This window comes from Macrosteles quadrilineatus, unplaced genomic scaffold (genome assembly GCF_028750875.1).
Source record: "Macrosteles quadrilineatus isolate MER2022 unplaced genomic scaffold, UCM_ALF_1.0 Scaffold_9__3_contigs__length_116548681, whole genome shotgun sequence".
NCBI classification, from domain to species: Eukaryota; Metazoa; Arthropoda; class Insecta; order Hemiptera; family Cicadellidae; genus Macrosteles; species Macrosteles quadrilineatus.
Genome location: NW_026542602.1, coordinates 113,274,455 through 113,294,189, shown reverse-complemented (window position 1 = coordinate 113,294,189; position 19,735 = coordinate 113,274,455). Strand labels below are relative to the sequence as shown.

Below are 19,735 nucleotides of genomic sequence, written 5' to 3'. Positions count from 1 at the left end.
AGTTACAGTCAAGTTTATTTTTATGATTCAGGAGAGGCAAATAATATACGCTGTTCAAAAAGAGAAAATGAAAATTGCTATCCAAATCTTATAGCTACAAAAGTTTATCCAACCTATTTCGACAAATGAATCCATACTTTCAAAACTTTGTGACAGGTATTAAGAGAAACTCCGCTGAACAACGTGAGGACGTTCTGAAGCGGGGCATATACTATGAGTAACACACAACACGGTAAAATATGTTAACAAACTATCAATGGTGTTGCTGCTTTAGCCTATTCAAAGCATATTATGGCTTTCCAGTTGATAACCCAGAGTTCGTGGGTAAAAAATGGAGCACATTAAATGGTTGATATCACCCCACTTTTCAGGATTCTCTACGGAGAAAATTTGTTTGATTAGGGGGATGACTAGGCAACAGTTTTCTTTAATTCTCAATGTTGGAAAAACTTTGTTGCAACATGTTAGCTCGAATTGGAGCAGATCGTTTAGCATTCATTAGAAGCTATCAGTTAAAACTGAGAGCAGAAATAATGCAGGTGAACCTTGACGACGCAAATAGAGATATTTAAAAATAGTTTCTAACAAGTGTTTAAACAACTCTAAGATGTAGGCCTAACTAGAATTACTCTAATTTAAGCATAACGTTTTCGGTGCTATGTTTCATACTATGCGGCTCATTGAGCCGCACGGGTTCTCTAGTATTAAAATAATTCTTACATAATTTTTTGTAGTGTGGTAGTACGGTCAAAAACAAATTAGGTACTTAAACAATTTTTGCAGATTTATAGTAAAGGAGCATTAGATAAAAATTCTAACATTTAAAATCCCTACACAAGATATTTTTTTGTCATACTGCAAAGAGCCGTTTTTATTACATGTGTTGCAGGCCTAAAGTAGCATTTTTACTCCCTAGGGTAATAACGTTTTTAGACCCTAGGGAGTAAAAATGAGCTGTTGTTAACTAAGTTGTAAATTTCACGATTGCTTAATCGATTGAAGCTTATTGTTGCCTTATTGTAAATAGTTTGACATATCAATAGTGCACACTACGGTAACACAATTGTAATACCAGTAGACAAAACGATTGAGTTAAGTTGAAATGAAAACCATTTTAGTTTTCTAAAATAGTTTTTTTTAAAGTCACTTTAGTGATGAAATATACTATTGCCACTAGAAGCTCCTCATGTATTGAAATTCTATTATACAACCATGCATCTTTGAATATTGAGACTGAAAGAAACACAATCGCTGAGGCCATTCTTTCAGAACAATCCGAATAGGTGTTCTAATCAATTTATTTTTTAAGGCATAAACAAACTTAAACTGTAAAATGTTACCAGGAAAATTTGAGTATGCATACAATATTGCACTTTTATTGACCATAGTCTTCCTCGCTTTTTTATATTGTAATATTCACGCCAACCCAAATTCAAATATTAAACCAAGTCAGTAAATGTTTGTAGCAAACTGTTAAATTAGCAAACTTATTGACTGTTTACAATTAACATATGTTCTCCTTCTCACTTTTAATTTCTGACAACAGCTGGAGTTTCATAACAATGTTTCCCATGTTAATCTTATGGAGAAATACAAAACTTTAAAGGGCCCCAGGGCCTCACTCTCTAATTATTATTTCTCTAAAAAAGTTTCCTGTACAACTTCATGCTCTTTGCAATGACATTTCAATAAGAATGAACTCCAAATTTTCGGCCCCAATTGTCTCACTGGCCTCTCTGCTCGCCGGTTTCAGCTCGCCATTTCACGGGCCCCTGGGTCGCCTCCGCATTGCGAGCTCTTCTGTTACACCACTGAGCCAATCAATAGGTATTGAATTTGTTAACTGGACACTACATCTACTGTATACCAACGATCATTACACATTTCTACAACTTAGCTGCATCAAAGAGTAGCCAAATGTAATATTATTGTATATATATTATACGGTCTGGAAGAAATTAACAGACAAGATGTTGAAAAGAATCATTTTATTATACACTGATAGTACGGAAGACGTTGAAGCCACTGTTGGCAGTACTGATGATGACACCGAGCTGCTGAGGATGCCAATGGAGCTCCTTGACCTCTGTCTGACCTTGGTGAATAAACATCAGCTGAGGCGGCAAATCCTAGAGGACATCAAGTTAATAAAACAATTTCTAAGCCAAAAGGTGGAAACGTTTTCCTACAGTTACCTAAAAATATGTTTACCACACTACACTATTTTGACGAACTTCCCACACAAGGATTTAGTCCAGAAAACAGCTGTTTGCCGCCAGCTTAATCGAATGGGGTTTCATTGCGTACTACTGTAATGAGTTTTACCGGACACCAATGAGCTGATTATACTATATTTGGGTGGCAATGAGTGGTTATAAACAGAAACATAACCTCTCTTAGAGGCTATGACTAGTGATTTTTAGTCCTTTAGTTGGTGGTAATATATAAGGATTTGTACAGATTTAGTAGTATGGCGTAAACTATCGTACGTAACTCGTTCAAAATGTGTGTACCGGACTCGTATGGTAATCCCGTACTTGACTTCGTCTCGCACGGGAACGGCCACACTTGTCCGGTAAACACTTATTTTCAGGACTAGTAACATAATATACTATTTTATGAACAGAGAATGTAACAAAGAACACTAGGGTATAGGTTTTATATTACAGGTATGATTTTTGTGGGTTCACCAAAATAGCACAAGCATCTTAAAACTACACTGTAAACAAAGGAAGATACCCCCGCCACAGCAAACCTGCAGACTAAGCGAATTTCCATTTGACTGATTGGATTTACACTGAACTGTCTACTTAAAAATATAGCATTTATTCCCGATTTAAATAGAATTAGTTTAACAAGTACTTAGGTTTGCTGCATCAGGGAGGGTAAAACTGTTTTTTTTTTGTAAAATGTTAATAGTTAGTAAGAAATAAAAACATTTTCCAAATTTGATCAAAATATGTTCATAAACAAGCAAACTACAACAGTTTACTCATTCTCCATAAGAATAACATGGGAATTTTAAATTTACAATTTTTTGGAATTTTCTCCGTAACCATTAGGCGCATAATAACGCTTCAATATACTAAATTATTTGTTTTTTTAAGCTCTAAAAAATGGTTTGGAAATAAATTGCTAAATTTTGTGTTTTTTGGGTCAAAAATGGGAAAAACCTATTTTTACCCCATAAAACCCCCCGTAAACACCCGTTCCCATGGTCCGATCATGCTGGATTGCGAACTCGTTCGAATAAATGTAGGTTTACACGTTTGTACCAAATTTCATCAAAATCGGATCATTTTTGCTCGAGTTATCGTGCTGACGGACACATATATATATATATATATGAATTTGAACGGATGGTGTTTTTGGCCTCTAGGGACCTCAAAACGAAAAAAAAAATCGGTCCCGCGTCCAGGTCTTACCATGAGTACTACGGTAATAGCTTATTCCCTATATGGGAAATTCGCTAAAAATGCTTTTTCTTATGCCAGGGGGGGCTCTTTCCCATCTGGGTAAGTCTGTTATTTCCTCACAAAAATTCTTTTTAAGCTTCGACGAATATTAATATGTATATGGCATGCAAAATTTAACACACAATCATGAAAAATACAAATGGAAATTGAGATCCTATGTAGTTGGAGACATTAACTGCAGAGTATTACACGACTAACCTTGATTTCTGTGTCGGTGTCAGTATCATCTCGCTCCACAGCCAAGTCCCACAGTGATATCTGGTCGTCCTCTCCACCAGCTGCTAAAACGGAACTCTCACATGGCTGCCACTCTACTGTAGTGATAGGTGCTGAGTGATGCTTCAAGCTGGCCACAGCGCTCCCGGTCTGTGACAGAACCACATTGGTAAACTCGTTATTTAAGGTGAGCTCCCCAAACCCAACCTAGACAGGAATGGGACCCTTTTCCAACATACGATGGTAAGGGAGGCAATACCTTAGACCGCATTGGCACTGAACATACACTAATGAACTAGTAATGTTGGTACAATCAACGTTCTTGCAAAGTAGTTATGAGCTTGTCCAGCAAAGTCAGTAGCTTTCTGAAGGCTAGAAACTACATACTTGAATACTAGAAATATTTCCTAAACATTGTACTTGGGTGAAATGCCAAAGCACACCAGTCGGGACCATATTTATTTACCTGAAAGTTTCTCAAGTCCCAGATGTGTAGAAAGCCGTCATCGCCCCCGGAGGCTATCAGTGGCTCCTTCTCATTCCAGCTGATGACATTGACATCACTGGTGTGTGCCTCCACCGTCAGCTTACAAGCCTTGGTCGGAGCTTCCCGTGTGTCCCAGATACGTATCCTGACACCCAACGACAAGTGATAAAAGAAAAGTCAGAAGACAACTTATAATGATGTACTAATTCAAAGTGATTAGTTCAATTTGTTCATCTTCTTCAAATTTACAATACATATCAATTAGGCCTATTACTTTGAAGCAAATTAAAGCATTTTTCTAGATTAATGGTAAGTGAGTAACACATTTTTCTACAGCTTTATTTGCTGGTTAGTTAAGAATAACTAGCTACAGCTGATTCATATGTATAGGATGTAAACTTCAATATTCAAAGTTAATGACAATAATTTGCCCGATATTAGCTTCAAAAGTAAATGGTACATTGTCCTGTCATACAATGGCACTTGCGCACATCAGAGAGGAAAACGCTGTGTCACTGTAAAACTAGACAAAATTAATCATTAAATAAAAAATATTTGAAATACGTAGTTAGCTTGATTGATGTGGTGGTTTGAGCTTGAAACTTCTGGCCTTAAGTAACAGATTCAAGCCACGCACTCTCCAAAGCTAAAAGAGACTGCTATCCTACTCACGTCTTGTCAACAGAGCAGGAGGCGAGCACGTAAGGCTCGTTAGGAGACCAGCACAGGTCCTCGACAGAGGCAGAGTGTCCGACAAGTGGTCGCTGGTCCACACTCCAGCTGGCCCCGTTGTCTGCTGGCTTCCACACATGAATGTTGCGACGACAGTCTCCAGTGGCTAGCACACCTACAATATGCTCATCATTAACAGAAACCAGTTGGCCTACTAATTATAGCTCTTTTGACTCTTTCAATATTTCAGTTACTCTTACCAAAACAGCAATTTTTAGGCGGCCTAGTTAATCTAACTTATTTTGGAAGAATCTAGCTCTGCCGAGCCCAAATGTTCTAGAAAAGAAAGTGTTTTCTGTACATTAGCTTTTTTATTAAATTAATCGATAATAAAAGATGTATTTTTTCTTTGCAAAACAATATTAACAAATGGGTTTTTACAAATTGTCTGAAAACATGATCAAGGTGGTCTCAACTACAAGACCAATCCAAGGATACTGGGAGATTGATGCAAATTTGTTTCTATTGCAGCCATTAACAAAATTAGTACTGTACCACTCAAGGGCAATCACATTTACACCTTACACATATATACTTGCCAGGTTGAGTAGGACACCAGGCTATGCCGTAGCCCTCAGACTGATGTCCTGTGAACACAAACAACGGCCTGATTGGTTCACCCACTCGACCACCGGTCTTCCTCCGAGCCGCAGCTTCTATCGGGTCCTCCAGGGATACCAACTGAGGCTTGAGATCTAACAGAGTCACTTTACCTTGCTCCGACCATACTCCACACAACACCACGTCCCCATTCTGAGTCACCTGTGTAAACAAACATCAAATTACTCGTATTATCTGATTTCTTGTTGCTGATAACGCCATAACAGAATAATTGGTAGAATTATGTTACTAGACTACTAACTGGAAATTGGTTCACAATTGGAATTTATGACAAATCATTTTTCATTGCCACTTAAGTTACGTACCTACAAACCTTTATATTCATAGGGGTAAAAAAAATTGTATGGTATTTGTCACAAACATGTTTGAAAAAAATCTTACCCTAATCCTGTTGACACTACCGTGGTGTTTTATTAAGATGGATTCCATTTTTGGTTTTAGAGCTGCATCTTCTTCATCATCTTCATCACTATCTGAATCTGATTCTTCATCTTGTATCTTGTGCATATTGGAAAGCTACAAAAAAGTATAACGTTTTAGAGAAAAAACACCAATTTTAACAATTAAAGATTTAAAAAATAACCTATCTATAAATACAAAAATAAATATGCAGATAATTTGATACTCTGCATGTAAAACCCTTCACATGACTCTTTAGAAAAGTCCCTAAAGAATGTACAATATCCAATGGATTGAGATTCCAAGAGTTGTGGAGGAGAGCAGAAGTGGCCGTGTTTAAACAACAATAAAACAGAGAAAATATCAAGTGAATAGGCTTCATGTTGAGAAAAGGCTATTGGCCTAATAACATTAGCCAAGCTCTGTTCTCTAACCATCAAAGAAGCAGGAAAAGAAGAGGGCCAAAAACAACGTGGAGATCAGTCGAGAGAGAAGGCAAAAACTAAGTCAAGTTCATATGAAGCAAATTGCTCGAAATTGTCTATGGAGGAGAATTTGTTGTAGCCCTATACCTGCCCAATTTGGATCAAAAGAAGTAAGTCATTTAGGCTTGCATATTTATTTTAGCAAAAAAAAAGTATTCCTAAACGACATGGTATATTAGGTGAGGTCAATACTTCAGTATGATAATTTTTTTTTTGTTGGGCATCACTCACCTTATTGAAATCACGAGAACGTAGTCCTTGTCATGTCACAATCATTCACAGTTCATTGCACATAAAAATATACAAAAATAAAAATAAAACTAAATTTAAAATATCATATATCATCAGATATCAAATATCATCAGAACTTTTGTCTGATATTTTAAATTTAGTTTTATTTTTATTTTTGTATATTTTTATGTGCAATGAACTGTGTATGATTGTGACATGACAAGGACTACGTTCTCGTGATTTCAATAAGGTGAGTGATGCAAAAAAAAAAAAAAAAAAAAAATTATCATACTAAAAAAAGTAGGCCTAATTATTAGAAAGGTTGAGTTATTAGAATAAAATTCCATTTGTTGTAATTTGTCAACATTACATTGCTATAGATGTCAAAGAACACAAGGAATAAGGTAATCTTCTAAATATATAAAAGGCAAAGCCCTCACTGACTGACTCACTCACTCATCACTAATTCTCCCACTTCCCATTTACCTAGGAGGTTGAAATTCGGTACACCGATTCTTTGGGCATTAAATAGGAAAACTAAGTTTTTATTCTGATCGGGCTTTCGGGCTCCGCCCCAGTGGCTCTGGAGTTTCCCATGTTAACCTTATGATTTTTCATATTTAAAAGTAATTTCTTAACACCTGTTTCAATTAAACAAGTTGGTTCTGTTCTATGATGTTCAATAGCAATAAAGTTACAAGGATTACCAACAGGGTGCAGCACTATTATTTTTTTAAATTTATGACTACAGACAATTTTCAACCAAAAGGTGAGTGAGCTTAGCGAACGAACTTCAACCTGGAAGCGAGTTAGCGTAGCGAACGAGCTAACCTGAAGGCAAGTGAGTGGTGCGAATGAGCTCCAACCTAAAGGTGAGTGAGCGTAGCAAACGAACTTCAACCAGGACGTGATTGAGCCATGCGAACGAGCTCACTTGTGAAGTTAAACGGGGCAAAGCCCGCGGGTACAGCCAGTCTATATATATACAAAAAGGCAAAGCCCTCACTGACTCACTCACTCATCACTAATTTAATTAGTAATTATATTACTTCCCATTTACCTAGGAGGCTGAAATTTGGTACACTGATTATATAGGCATTAAATAGGAAAACTAAGCTGTTTTTATTCTGATCGGACTCTCGGGCTCCCCCCCCAGTGGCTCTGGAGTTTCCCATGTTAACCTTACGAGTACTCATATTTAAATGGATTTAATGAATCTTAACAGCTGTTTCAATTAAACAAGTTAGTTCTGTTCTATGATGTTCAATAGCATTAAAGTTACAAGGATTACCAACAGGGTGCAGCACTATTATTTTTTTTTTTATTTATGACAACAGCTAAATTGCAACCAAAAGGTGAGTGAGCGTAGCGAACAAACTTCAACCAGAACGTGATTGAGCCATACGAACGAGCTCACTTATGAAGTTAAACGGGGCAAAGCCTGCGGGTACAGCTAGTATGCAATATAGAAGGAAAGAGTAGGGCCTACAATGTACTTGTTAGGCTAAAAAAAAAAAAAAAAAAAAAAAAAAACTGAATAAAACATCACAAACAACAATTAGCAACAAAAATCAATATTTAAACAGTGAAAATTAACAATAATAAATAAATTACAATTAAACACCAAAGTATCACTGGATAAAAGCTCATAAATATAAGGTAAAAATGAATATTAAATAAATTCATCATGAGAATAAAATGCTATATTTATAAACTAGCTTGACAGTTTTTATTTAAATGGTTGGATTTTGATTTTTCTGATCTCTGGTGGCAATTTATTGAAACACTTGATTTGTAAATATTTGTGGCTGACTATTGTTTTCCACAATCTAGAAGAGGGTGGGACAATTACTAGGATAATATCACTAGGAACTAGTTCAGCACAGAGAGGATTCCAATTCACTTAGGTACCATACTCTGTTACCTTAGTCACAATAACACTGTTGTTATTTGGACGATCTGCCTGGGTCCCAGCAACAATGTGAGCAGTCAACGGGTAGTCCTCTCGTTTGTTGCCGAAACAATCCTTTATAATGTCAAAACTTAGGCAAGGAGATCCTGCAATAAAAACAGTTTATTTGAATAAGACTCAGTATTTTTATGATGTTGGAATATAAAGAAGCTAAATATTTAAAAAAAATCCTTTTTTCAACAGTTCAAGTAGGCTAGATACAATTCCTAGATTGAGAGAATGAAAAAAAATATAAATTATGGTAAATGCAGTAGTACATAGATGATATAGATAATAATAGATACGTATATGTAAAGTACGAATATCAATAAAAATTTTAACAAGAAAAGACGCAATATGAGTAGCTTAATTTATTCAACAAGAATTATTGAATACGATGATAATATAATGAAAAAAAAAACTAATAGTAAATAGCCTTTATAACAATATAAACAATAATAAAGAATGTTGATATAAGTTGCCACTGCAATGTCTTTAGTAAATCCAATAACTTAAACTTATCCATAGATTTCACGACATCTATAATTATTCTCAGCATCAAAGCAGCCCTGTCTAACTGCTATAACTTAAAACAAGGTTTAAACAATTAATATGGTAGCTTAGCTGGTTTATATTTTTGGCCTACATAACTTAATCCTTGGAGACCTCGAATGAGTTGAAGGATTTTCAGAACCAGAAGCATTTCCAATATACCTAGAATAACAATGTAAGCTAGGTACTAGTTTGACATTTAAATAAAGGTCAGGCGCACACAGGTGACTTTGAGCCAAGCTAGATACTAACTTACAATAGTATATACCGGTAATCTGTTATTGAAGTTTCGCAGGAGAAAAAAAAGAAGAGGATTAGATTGTTACAATCTTTTATAACAGCCAAGGACACCTTTTCTCACAACTTCTTTAAATTAGGAATATACTAATACCTATCAGAATAGTCTTTCAATGCGTTAAACTATTAAGGTGGCCTCTTCACAACTTCATCAATTTATTTTGTTCAACATCCTCAACATGCACACTCATACTTAAAATTTAATTTTTCCAAACATGCTTTACACAATAATTAATCAAGAGGGCATAACACAAAGTCACAGTTCCCCCGGGGAAAAGACTGAAACTGAGCTACACTAGTCGTTTGTGTGCGCGTCTATACTTGTTTCAATGGATACCAAGCCTGGAGCAAGAGTCCCGTGGTCCCAATTGAGTTGCTGAGCTGTCTCTGGCAAATTGGGTCGGGGAACAACAGTTGGGAGACTGTCCCTCGACTGTTTCCATGGTGTGCACATTACAATTTAAAACAATGCTTAACATTTTGTCCGACAAACTGTTGCTAGACTCAAAGTAGCCTGCAAGACACTGATTGAGCATCCATGCCTGCTAGATCCAGTATAATTTTTATGTGCGACAACAACTAGGGTACTACTGTGTATTCTGGTCGCTTTTACCAGCGCAGCCTTATTCACTGTCCCCTTCGGTTCGTTAATAAATTGAATTTCACAATATTAGTCAGTTATATAGCCTACAGTTCTTGTTCAGTATTAAAATTCACCTTTACATTACAAATATATATGTATATATTTAGAACTAAGCAGCTTTTTACATTATTAGTGTGGGAACCGTTGGTGGCAGTTAGATTAAATGCATCTGCAATAGCCTACTAAAAGGCTATGGGAAGGGAGGAAAACAGGTTCTCGTCGTGGGAAGTGGGGAAGGAAGTGGTAAAGGCGAGAAGTTCTGAGTGTGGGAACAGTTTGTGGCAGATAGATTAATGTACATGCAATACTAAAATTCTGAGGGAGGGGAGGGAAACAGTTCCACGTAGGTAGTGGCAATGGAAGTGGTAAAGGCAAGCAGTGTGGGAACCGTTTATGGCATTTAGATTCATTAGTTAGATAAACATATATTGGATCTTTGATAATTTTTAGGTGATATTATAGCACTATCGTCAGTATGTGTTATATATCATCATTATAAGCCATACAATATTTTTAAGAAGACTCTTTTACACCGTGCTGTGGCAATTAGGTTAAGTGAAATTAGTTCAGTTTGGCTTAGTTTTGTTTATTATAGGCGTCACAACAAATAAGGAAATAGGCTTCATTTAATCAAAAGACGTTATGTACAGGAACGATGGATTTACCTCCTATCGATAACTTTTGGAAATCCATTACGTATATTACCAATGAGTTTGGTTAATTAATGGACGAGAAGTTAGGATTGTTGTTGACTGAGATTTGGTTTATTTGCCCATACAAATAACATTGTGTTCACCAGTGACACCGGTAAGTAGGATATGTGCTTGGTGGAATACCATTGTTGCGCCCACGTTCACTTATCCCGTTATGTGCAGAATAAGCGTACTACTAGTGTAGTAGCCTATGTAGGCCTAGTAGAACCTATACAGTGTTTTTTAAGTTATCAAAGGCCCAGAAGATTAAAAAAAAACTCAGACTAGGGTAATTGTAAAAACATAATTTAGGGGTTAGCCTAGGGGCTGCACTTTACTTGACGTCCTACACTCATTCGATTGTTTGTTCGATTCGATATTTTCATTTGATATATCGTTTGGTTAGTTAGGTTAGGAACCTTACCTAACTAACCAAACGATATATCGAATGAGTGTAGGACGTCAAGTAAAGTGCAGCCAGCCTAGGTTTTAAATGAAAAAAATACAGTAAGTTCCTGATGACAATTAATGTGTAGCAACTTATAGGAATTAGCCTACATCTAAAACCTATTCAAGGTAGGCCTACATACTGTTTTTGAAAGTGTTATGATAAATGGCTATGGAATGGGGAGAAATATTGAATTACCTACCCGTATTATATTCATGGAGCATTATATAGGCTGATGGATCGCACACCAGTTCTTCATCAGGGGCTAAGGGTTGTCCCGGGAGATATACTTTCCTTGGTATCTTTTCAACTTTTGAGTTGTCATCATTTTCATTGTTTTGTACGTCTTCTTTCATCTCTTCGTCGTTGACTTCTTCATTCTCTATGTCCATTGTAAATATAATTGGTAAGGCAAATAATAATGTCAATGATATTACAAAATAACTAACCTATACAACTACACGGCGTAACCTAACCTCGAAATTTTGTTATGGTTATGTTATGACAAACAGACAAAGACAAAAGCCTTCTGCTCTGCAGCCTGCTGGCCACGCTTGTTTGTTGTATTTTTCATTTAAGTTTATGCTTCTGGTGCGCTGACTTATTTTGAAACATGTAACTTGTTGTTCTCTTTTAGGTTTTGGAAACACTTTATACAGTATTTGAAGTTTATATTTTACATGTTTCATTTACACGTTTTTGTCCTAAACATAGTTATTACGACCACAGAACGTCTTACCATGAGTCCTACGGTAATAGTTTATTCGCTACATGGGAAATTTTTATATCAAAATCGTAGCCCTAATCACTACGATTTTCATTTTATATATATTGAAAATTAAATTTTAACAAATAGTGGGTCTGGCTTCTGGGGACATCCAAATTAAAAAGTAAATCGGTCCTGGGACTAGGTCTTACCGTGCCACCTATGGTAATAAATAGCTACTTTATGCTGGTTCGCGAACTCATTCAAGTGTATTCCTCCTTACACCTTTAAACCAAATTTCATAAAAATGGGACATAAATTCCTCGAGTTATCGTGTTCACGGACACATATATAACTCTATCTATCTATATTATATTAAAAATTTGAAGGCAACACAAAACAGTATCCAGTTACAGAATATTTTTTTTTCCTTCAAACTGTTGCATTTCAGTAATAATAACAACAATAACTAGACAACAATGCACTGCATTACCAAAACAACGATTTACTATATCGTAACAAAAATTATCACACAATTTACCCTCAATCAATAGAAACATTTTTAAAACCCATACTAATCTAATTTTAATTCAGTAACCGGCGTTAACATAATCCCACCACAGGAAACCTGCAGACCAAGCGGATTCCAGTTTACCGAGTTGGATTTTCAATAGGGATGGACGAGATTTGATTTTTAGTTCGAGACGAAACGAGACAGGATATTTTATTCCTCATAACATTTTGAAACGAGATCGAAACGGGATTTACCTTCCCGTATTTATAAAAAAATTAAATTATAAATATATACAATACGACTCTCTTTCACACACAGAGGTATTCCTTCTTTGTGGAAGATATTTCGCTAATTTAAAAAGCTTTTTTATATGTTTATGTTTATATTAAATTTTATATTATTAAAATACCAAACAATATTGTAAACATTTCTGTATGGTACTAACATGATGTAATTTGTAAATATTTTGGCGGAATAAATGCTATTTTGATTTGATTTGATTTGACTTCTCATACATAACGGGAAATGCACGTAACCTGATTTTTTTAATTTCTAAATACCAACTGATTTATGACAGACTTGAGACTGGTTAAATAAAAAAAATATAGACAAAAATATTTAAACCCTTTTATTAAAAAACACATTAATAAAAGCATCAGTATAAAAAATATTAATAAGGCCTAACTTATTAAAAATAACTCTTCGGAATAGGAAACATGGATATATCAGTTAGTTTAGTTCAACTTTGAAAAATATAAAGTTTATAAGTCAAAAACAACAGTATTACTATATAGTTATGTGATCAAATAACAATTTTTCAGTCTTCTGTTATTTTTAGAATGATTTTGAAGAGGCTTATTTTGGCTATGTTTACAGTAGTAAAACATGTCTCACACTGCTTACACAACAAAACTTCTCATCATTTGCTATGTAAAAAAAATTATAAAACAACTGAAGCAATATTTCCATGTAAATAATTAATAATTAATTTAAACATCTTTGCCACCAAGACTGATATTCGAATATATAATAGGCTACGTACCTTGGTCCGTCTTCACAACAATGAGTCTTTGTACCCGAAACTAGTCATCCATAGACTAAAATAAGACTGAAGACGGACCAAGGTACGTAACCTATTATATATTAATAATTAAATAAAAACGCCTTCGCAAAGGAAACGCAACATCAGCACATTCCTGTATTGCGGGTATTGCATTGACTTTCTGCAGGAGTTTTTTTTAAATTTTTTCAATTTAAAATTTAAAAAAATTAAATTTTTTAGATTTTTTCAAAAAAGATTTAAAAATATTTTTAAAGCTTTTAAGTTAATTTTTGTTAGATCTCGTCTCGAAAAAAATCTCGACCAAAATAGAATCTCGTCTCGTAGAACGAGATTTAAAACTTCCCGAAATTTCGAGACCCGTCCATCCCTAATTTTCAATAAAATATTGTACTCAGATTTAAAACAACACTAATTTAAATTATTACTTAGAATTGTTGTTGCAGGGAGGGTAATACCTTCAATAGTCAGTGGTAAAATGGTCAGTGGTAGTAAGTGGTGGTCAATGGTCTGCTGGTTTTTATTGAAATGTTATACTACCTAAGTATGAAATAAACAAAATAAGCAAAATTCTATTAAATCTAACTATTAATCTTGCAAATGCATCTGTAAGAACCATATAAAGTCCTATTTTATTTCCTTGTAAACATAGACCTAAATGAAGCTAATTTTAATCCGCAACCATAGACCAAGGAAACAAAAAGGTACTTTTGTTTCTTCAGTCTATGATTGTATTCAATGGCATTCAATATAACTGACACAAAGGAGCATGATTATAGCTCAAGAAACAAATTTACAAACGACAAACTTGATTCAATATTTTGTCTTCTGACCTGAACAAAGCGAATAAAGATTTCTGCCTTCACTGCATTCAGGATTTTGGCGATTTCATTAACTTTGGCTTTCGGGGCTCCTTTATTATTTATTTTTCTCATCATTAATTTGTCGGGATCTATATTTCCAGAACATTTTTGTGGTGCAGGAATGGTCATACATTGCCTATTTTAGAATGTGATCATGCTCTTATCAACGGATGCCAGACCGCTACAGTGTAGTAGACCGATAGTTGTAACATGGTTGTCTGATCGAGTGTTGAAAATTATATCAGGTAAAGGTACCATAACACTTGAAATTCACTGAATGTGTAAGTTCTGTGACATTTAATACGTTTTACCACTGAAAAATCAACTTCAGGATTTAATTGTGCATTAACTACGCAAGAACAATCAATGATATAGTCTTGCTATACTGCTTTCACAAGTCGCCTACAACATTAAACATTGCATTAAATACAAAGTATATATTTTGGGGAATATATTTGGGAAACATTTGAGAGTATATGCTACATTTTGGGAAATTTATTTTAGCCAACAACATTAACCATTACCATAGATTAAGCATACGTATGTTTAATCTATGCCATTACATTAAATACATAGTATATAGCTTGGGAAATGATTGTCTCCTAATTCATTGCATACGTAATTCTTTTAGCTAACAAGAAAAAATTGATTTGTGCATAATTGATGTAATCTAGGATTATATTTTCATCTTCGACAACAAGTGTACAAACAAGTAAACATTCAGGACGTTAGCCTTACCTTTAAGAGGGGTGAAGGGCAGAGATGTCGGTGGCGTGGAAGGGGAGGAAGTTGACGTCATGGAAACAATGACGTACTTGAATTGAACTTCCCCTCCCGCAACCCTCTCACCCTCCTGCCACCAGGTAATCCATTTGGGGTTTAAAAAATAGGATTTGTAGCGCACAAACTTGTTTCGCATACCCTGGCTAGGGACTCTTGTTATATTCCATGTTTCATTGATAGAATGTTTTATTAGTGTTACTTGATCTAAAATATAAAAAATGTGGTTTTGTAATCTGTAACTCTTCTGCTCAATGTTGTTAAATGACGGTTAATGTTATGACATTAAGTTTTAATTAATTAATTAAATGTCTTATATTGTTCTGTTACCTGTTCTGTTAGTTCAATGATTCTCGTATAGGGACTAAATTAAATGTACGATGTATAAAAAGGCACAACTCATAGACATCATTCGTATGATAGCATACAGATGGTTTTTATCCTGCTGTAAGAAAAAATATGTATGCTTTTCATCAGAGTTGTGGTGAAACTAATATCCAATTTTTAAGAACATCTCTTTGAAAACTCTTTGGTTTATAGCGAGATTTTATAACCAAAGAAATTGCCACAAAGTATTAAGAAACCCTTTAGCATTTTTCTGTTTATAAAATGGAAATTGTTGATTCCAATGACTCAAAGAAATTGTAAGGCTACATATGAAATAGATGGTAACATCTATTTTATCTATATCTATAAAAGAGGAACTATTTATGTATGTATGTATGTGTGTGTGTATATACGTTATGGACTCCAAAACCGCTCGACAGATTGTAATGAAACTTTCAGGCATTATTAAGCATCTTTCAAGGATGGTTCGAGTGAAGTTTGGTGCAGATCCGTCAAAAAGGCTCTGCCCCAGAGGGTTTTAAGTGGGCCAATGTCAGACTTTTTGATCTACAATGTTTACAAATAAATATAATTTAAAAGCATATGTTTACTTTCACCAACTGTTTTGTAGGTTTGAATAATCACAACATTCTGTATTAGCATTAGTCATGATTTGAAATAGTGCCACAGTGTTTCTACAGATTGCAGCACAGAAAACTATTTTACTTTTAAATAAGTCTAAATGTATTAAACCCCAATCGCAGCACACCTGTGCATTTAACAACGTTTAAATTCTCCAATGTCAAATATTAAAACATAAAAACCTTTATAAAAGTACCGTATTATAAACAATAAAGGGATGACTTTTTTAAATTTATGACAACAGCTAATTTGCAACCAAAAGGTGAGTGAGCGTAGCGAACGAATATCAACCTGGAGGCGAGTAAGCGTAGCGAACGAGCTAACCTGAAAACAAGTGAGCGCAGCGAACGATTTCCAACCTGAAGGTGAGTGAGCGTAGCGAACGAACTTCAACCAGGACGTGATTGAACCATGCGAATACTTATGAAGTTAAGCGGGGCAAAGCCCGCGGGTACAGCTAGTCTACCTATAAACAAGAACAAGGAAGAGTCACATCCAATGTGGTAAAAATAATATCTCTTTGCCACTTAAAGAAATTGTAACCACAAACGTAATTGCTGAGCTGAGCGGATTTAGCGTTCGTTTTGTAGTTAGGTGTCAGGTTCGACTCTGTGAATAATCAGCTGTTTTATGGTTTGGTACTGGAGACTGGACCCAGCTGTCCTTGTTCTTTAAGTTGTATTTACAAATGGTCCTCCATAAAATTACCAGGTGGTTTTAGTCAGTTACAAAGCTATCAAGTCATTCATTTTACTTCCTTTGGATTTGGATATCTTCTCCGTAAAATATCACCCTAGCTCTTCGTTGTGTTGGCGTTGTACAAAATAAAACACAATCCAAACTAGATTTAATTGATAATGACAAACCAAAAGGTCTGACAACAAGTAAAGTCACGTATCACCATGTAAACGAAACGCCAGAATAAATGTAGGTCAGAGTTAAATCCAACATTATGTAAAGTAATTTACAGGTTGAATGTTAGTCAGATCTTCAAATGAATTACCCCAGTTTCGCACCAGCCATTAATCAATTACCTTACGTAAATATAAGGTAGAACTCTGTATCACCTATCTAGTCCCACGCTGGCTACTTTCAATACGCTACATTTACCCTGCAAACCAACTGCGAAGAAAAACATCGAGCATTCTGACGAAGTTTATTCAAACCGGATGTACTTCTAGTTTTGATTCCTAAATCACTTCCATACCAAACGTTCCATGTTTTAATTTTCTAAAAACTTACCTCTCAATTTATTTTTCAATCTAGATACTAAAATACTAAAATCTCCCACCAACCTAAGGTATAAGCATTATCATTTTTAATTTAGATAACATGTAACATACAGTTATACTTTAATGCTCTTGCTTTGTTGTGAAACATACTCTAAACTACCACATTAGTCTACTGTTGTGATTTACTCGTAAAGTAATTACAGTATAGACAATATAACTAGAGCACTCATTGCCACCACTTAAATTAGTTATAAACTAATAAATTAGTACCTATTATAAATTATATATTTTTAAGAGAAATTACAAGCTAAGCAATAGCTGATTTACATAGAGTCGAGAGTGATGTAATTTATAGTCCTAAGTGAAAGTAACCGGTTCATTTATTCATACAAACGGCAAACGTCAATTTGAATTTACAAAAAAACACGCTTAACATGGTAGATATCTTCTTCTTCTATCTATATAAATAAAATTGGAGTTTTGTCTGTACATTGCTCAGAATTATATACTTTTAGGTTATTTTTACGTTTTATACATTAAAGAAGCAGAAACAAGTATTATCTCTATTTCTGTCTGTCTGTCTGTCCGTCTGTAACACTCAAGATGGCATTTTACGCAATCTTCTCCATGAAAACGAGAGTACCTATCAAGATTCAAGTCATTTTAATGTATTCACTGGATTGGCGAGAGTGTCTATAACAATTAAAATATGGCCTCACTACTTTGCAAATAAAATTACGGACGTTCAAAAAGTTTTGTGCGATTTTTGTCAAATTTTCGTACAATTTTTATCACAAAATCATCTATGAAATAACGAACAGCTGTTGGGATCAAGATTATTTTTTCTAGCTGTCAGTGATATGTTAACAAATGTTGTTTACAAATACCGCAACCATTTCCGATCACGTTTTGAAAGCAAATCCCAACCAAGTGAGATTAAAAACGTTTTTCTTACAAAACGTATTTAATTAATCGCAAGTGTAATATTATAGTGTAACCGTAAATGAAATTAAATAACTAGGCATCATCCAGGTCAGGAAACAGAAATTCTTTTTGTATAAAATTGTTCTTGAGTTTTGGTAACCAGAAAAAATACCTTAGAATCAGTGTTGTATAGGGCTGGGACACTTAATGATCGTCGCCAATAGCTTACAAACAAGGTTTCCACTCATTGACGGCGCTTCAATGGCGATTGTGTAAAGTGTAAAGTAAAAAAATCACAACTGCAGTGGGTGATTGTAACAAAGGTTTACGGATGATGCTAAACTCGCTTTTCCAATGTGTCACTTTTTGTTTCTAATCACCGTGTGATGCAACCGCCGGACCATACAGCCAATAGGCCCATAGCCCATCTCTTGGGTACGTACGCCTACCTATTTATTCATAACAACCTTTTCGACGACGATCATTGATACCGGTACTTTTCCATAGAATACATGGCCTACCTACTTAAGAAATAAAATTACAAATGTCCAAAAATCCAACAGTGTGTGATTTTTGTCACATTCAACTGACTACTATAAGATCCCCGTGCGTAGAACGGGTACACAGCTAGTTTGTAATATGTAAAAATCAATAATAATAAAGTTTGAAATACAAAAAGGGTGAGTCAGTGAAACGGGCCATTTTTCGGTAAGTATTAAAAAAAGGTCAAACATCATAAGATTGATTTATTCATTAAAAAACGTAGTAAATGAGTGGAAGTTTGTGTTGAACCAACAAAACAAGCATCAAGTCTTGAAAATAATATCAGAGTCAACTCCTTAAACTTTTAGTCAAGCCACAAAAAAGCAGGAGCTGAAGTCAGAGGATCAAGGGGGCCAAGCAATATCCCCATTTCATGTCAAGGGAAGAAACGGCACACCAAACCGTAGCTTTATTAGAGTGCTTGTGGACCAACCAATATCAAAAATTTGCTTATTGTCATCCCGTTAAGTGGAAATGAGCCTCATCGCTCATCCATAGGCTCTGGGCCATCTTGCATGTATTGCTTAAGCATATGCTCACAAAAAATAATGCAAGATCAAAAATCACCCATATTCTAGGCTTGCACAGCCTGAATTTTGTACGGATGCATGTTAAGATCTTAATGCAAAATTCGCCTCACTGTTGGCGCGGAAAGTCCAAGTGCTTTGCTAAGCCGTTGGCCAGATCCACAGGGACTTCTGGCAATCGTTTAACTGATTCAAATGTTTTGGGTGTCCGCACAGTTCTGGTACTCCCACCTCTTCTTTTTGTGGTTTGTCCCGTTTCTTCCAAGTTTCAGCCTTGAATTGCATGTCTCGATGGGACTTGAGGGGGCAGACCAAAATTAATGTGCAATGCCCGATGTGGTGTACGCGCAGAACTTTCACTGTTTTTGCCTTGACGGTAAAACCTCC

At 35.2% G+C, this 19,735-nt stretch overlaps 1 protein-coding gene across 1 annotated transcript; it reads right to left on the bottom strand.

Moving 5' to 3' along the window:
* Window positions 1-1,973: 1,973 nt before the first annotated feature.
* On the bottom strand, window positions 1,974-11,714 carry LOC129002958 (glutamate-rich WD repeat-containing protein 1-like). The gene is made up of 8 exons (XM_054431096.1): window positions 11,433-11,714; window positions 8,572-8,705; window positions 5,914-6,048; window positions 5,451-5,673; window positions 4,852-5,026; window positions 4,159-4,324; window positions 3,675-3,842; window positions 1,974-2,129 (listed from the first exon to the last, which is right to left on the bottom strand). The coding sequence occupies exons 1-8, from the start codon at window positions 11,620-11,622 to the stop codon at window positions 1,992-1,994; spliced, it is 1,329 nt and encodes a 442-aa protein (XP_054287071.1). The 5' UTR covers window positions 11,623-11,714; the 3' UTR covers window positions 1,974-1,991.
* Window positions 11,715-19,735: the final 8,021 nt, after the last annotated feature.

Excerpts from the sequence above, each read along its gene's own strand:
- LOC129002958 (XM_054431096.1), bottom strand. The coding sequence starts at position 11,622 with ATGGACATAGAGAATGAAGAAGTCAACGACGAAGAGATGAAAGAAGAC. Across the intron at positions 8,706-11,432 it reads GCTCCATGAATATAATACGG|GATCTCCTTGCCTAAGTTTT; the intron begins GTAGGTAATTCA and ends TTTTTATTGCAG. Across the intron at positions 4,325-4,851 it reads TCCTGCTCTGTTGACAAGAC|GATACGTATCTGGGACACAC; the intron begins GTGAGTAGGATA and ends GTTGGGTGTCAG.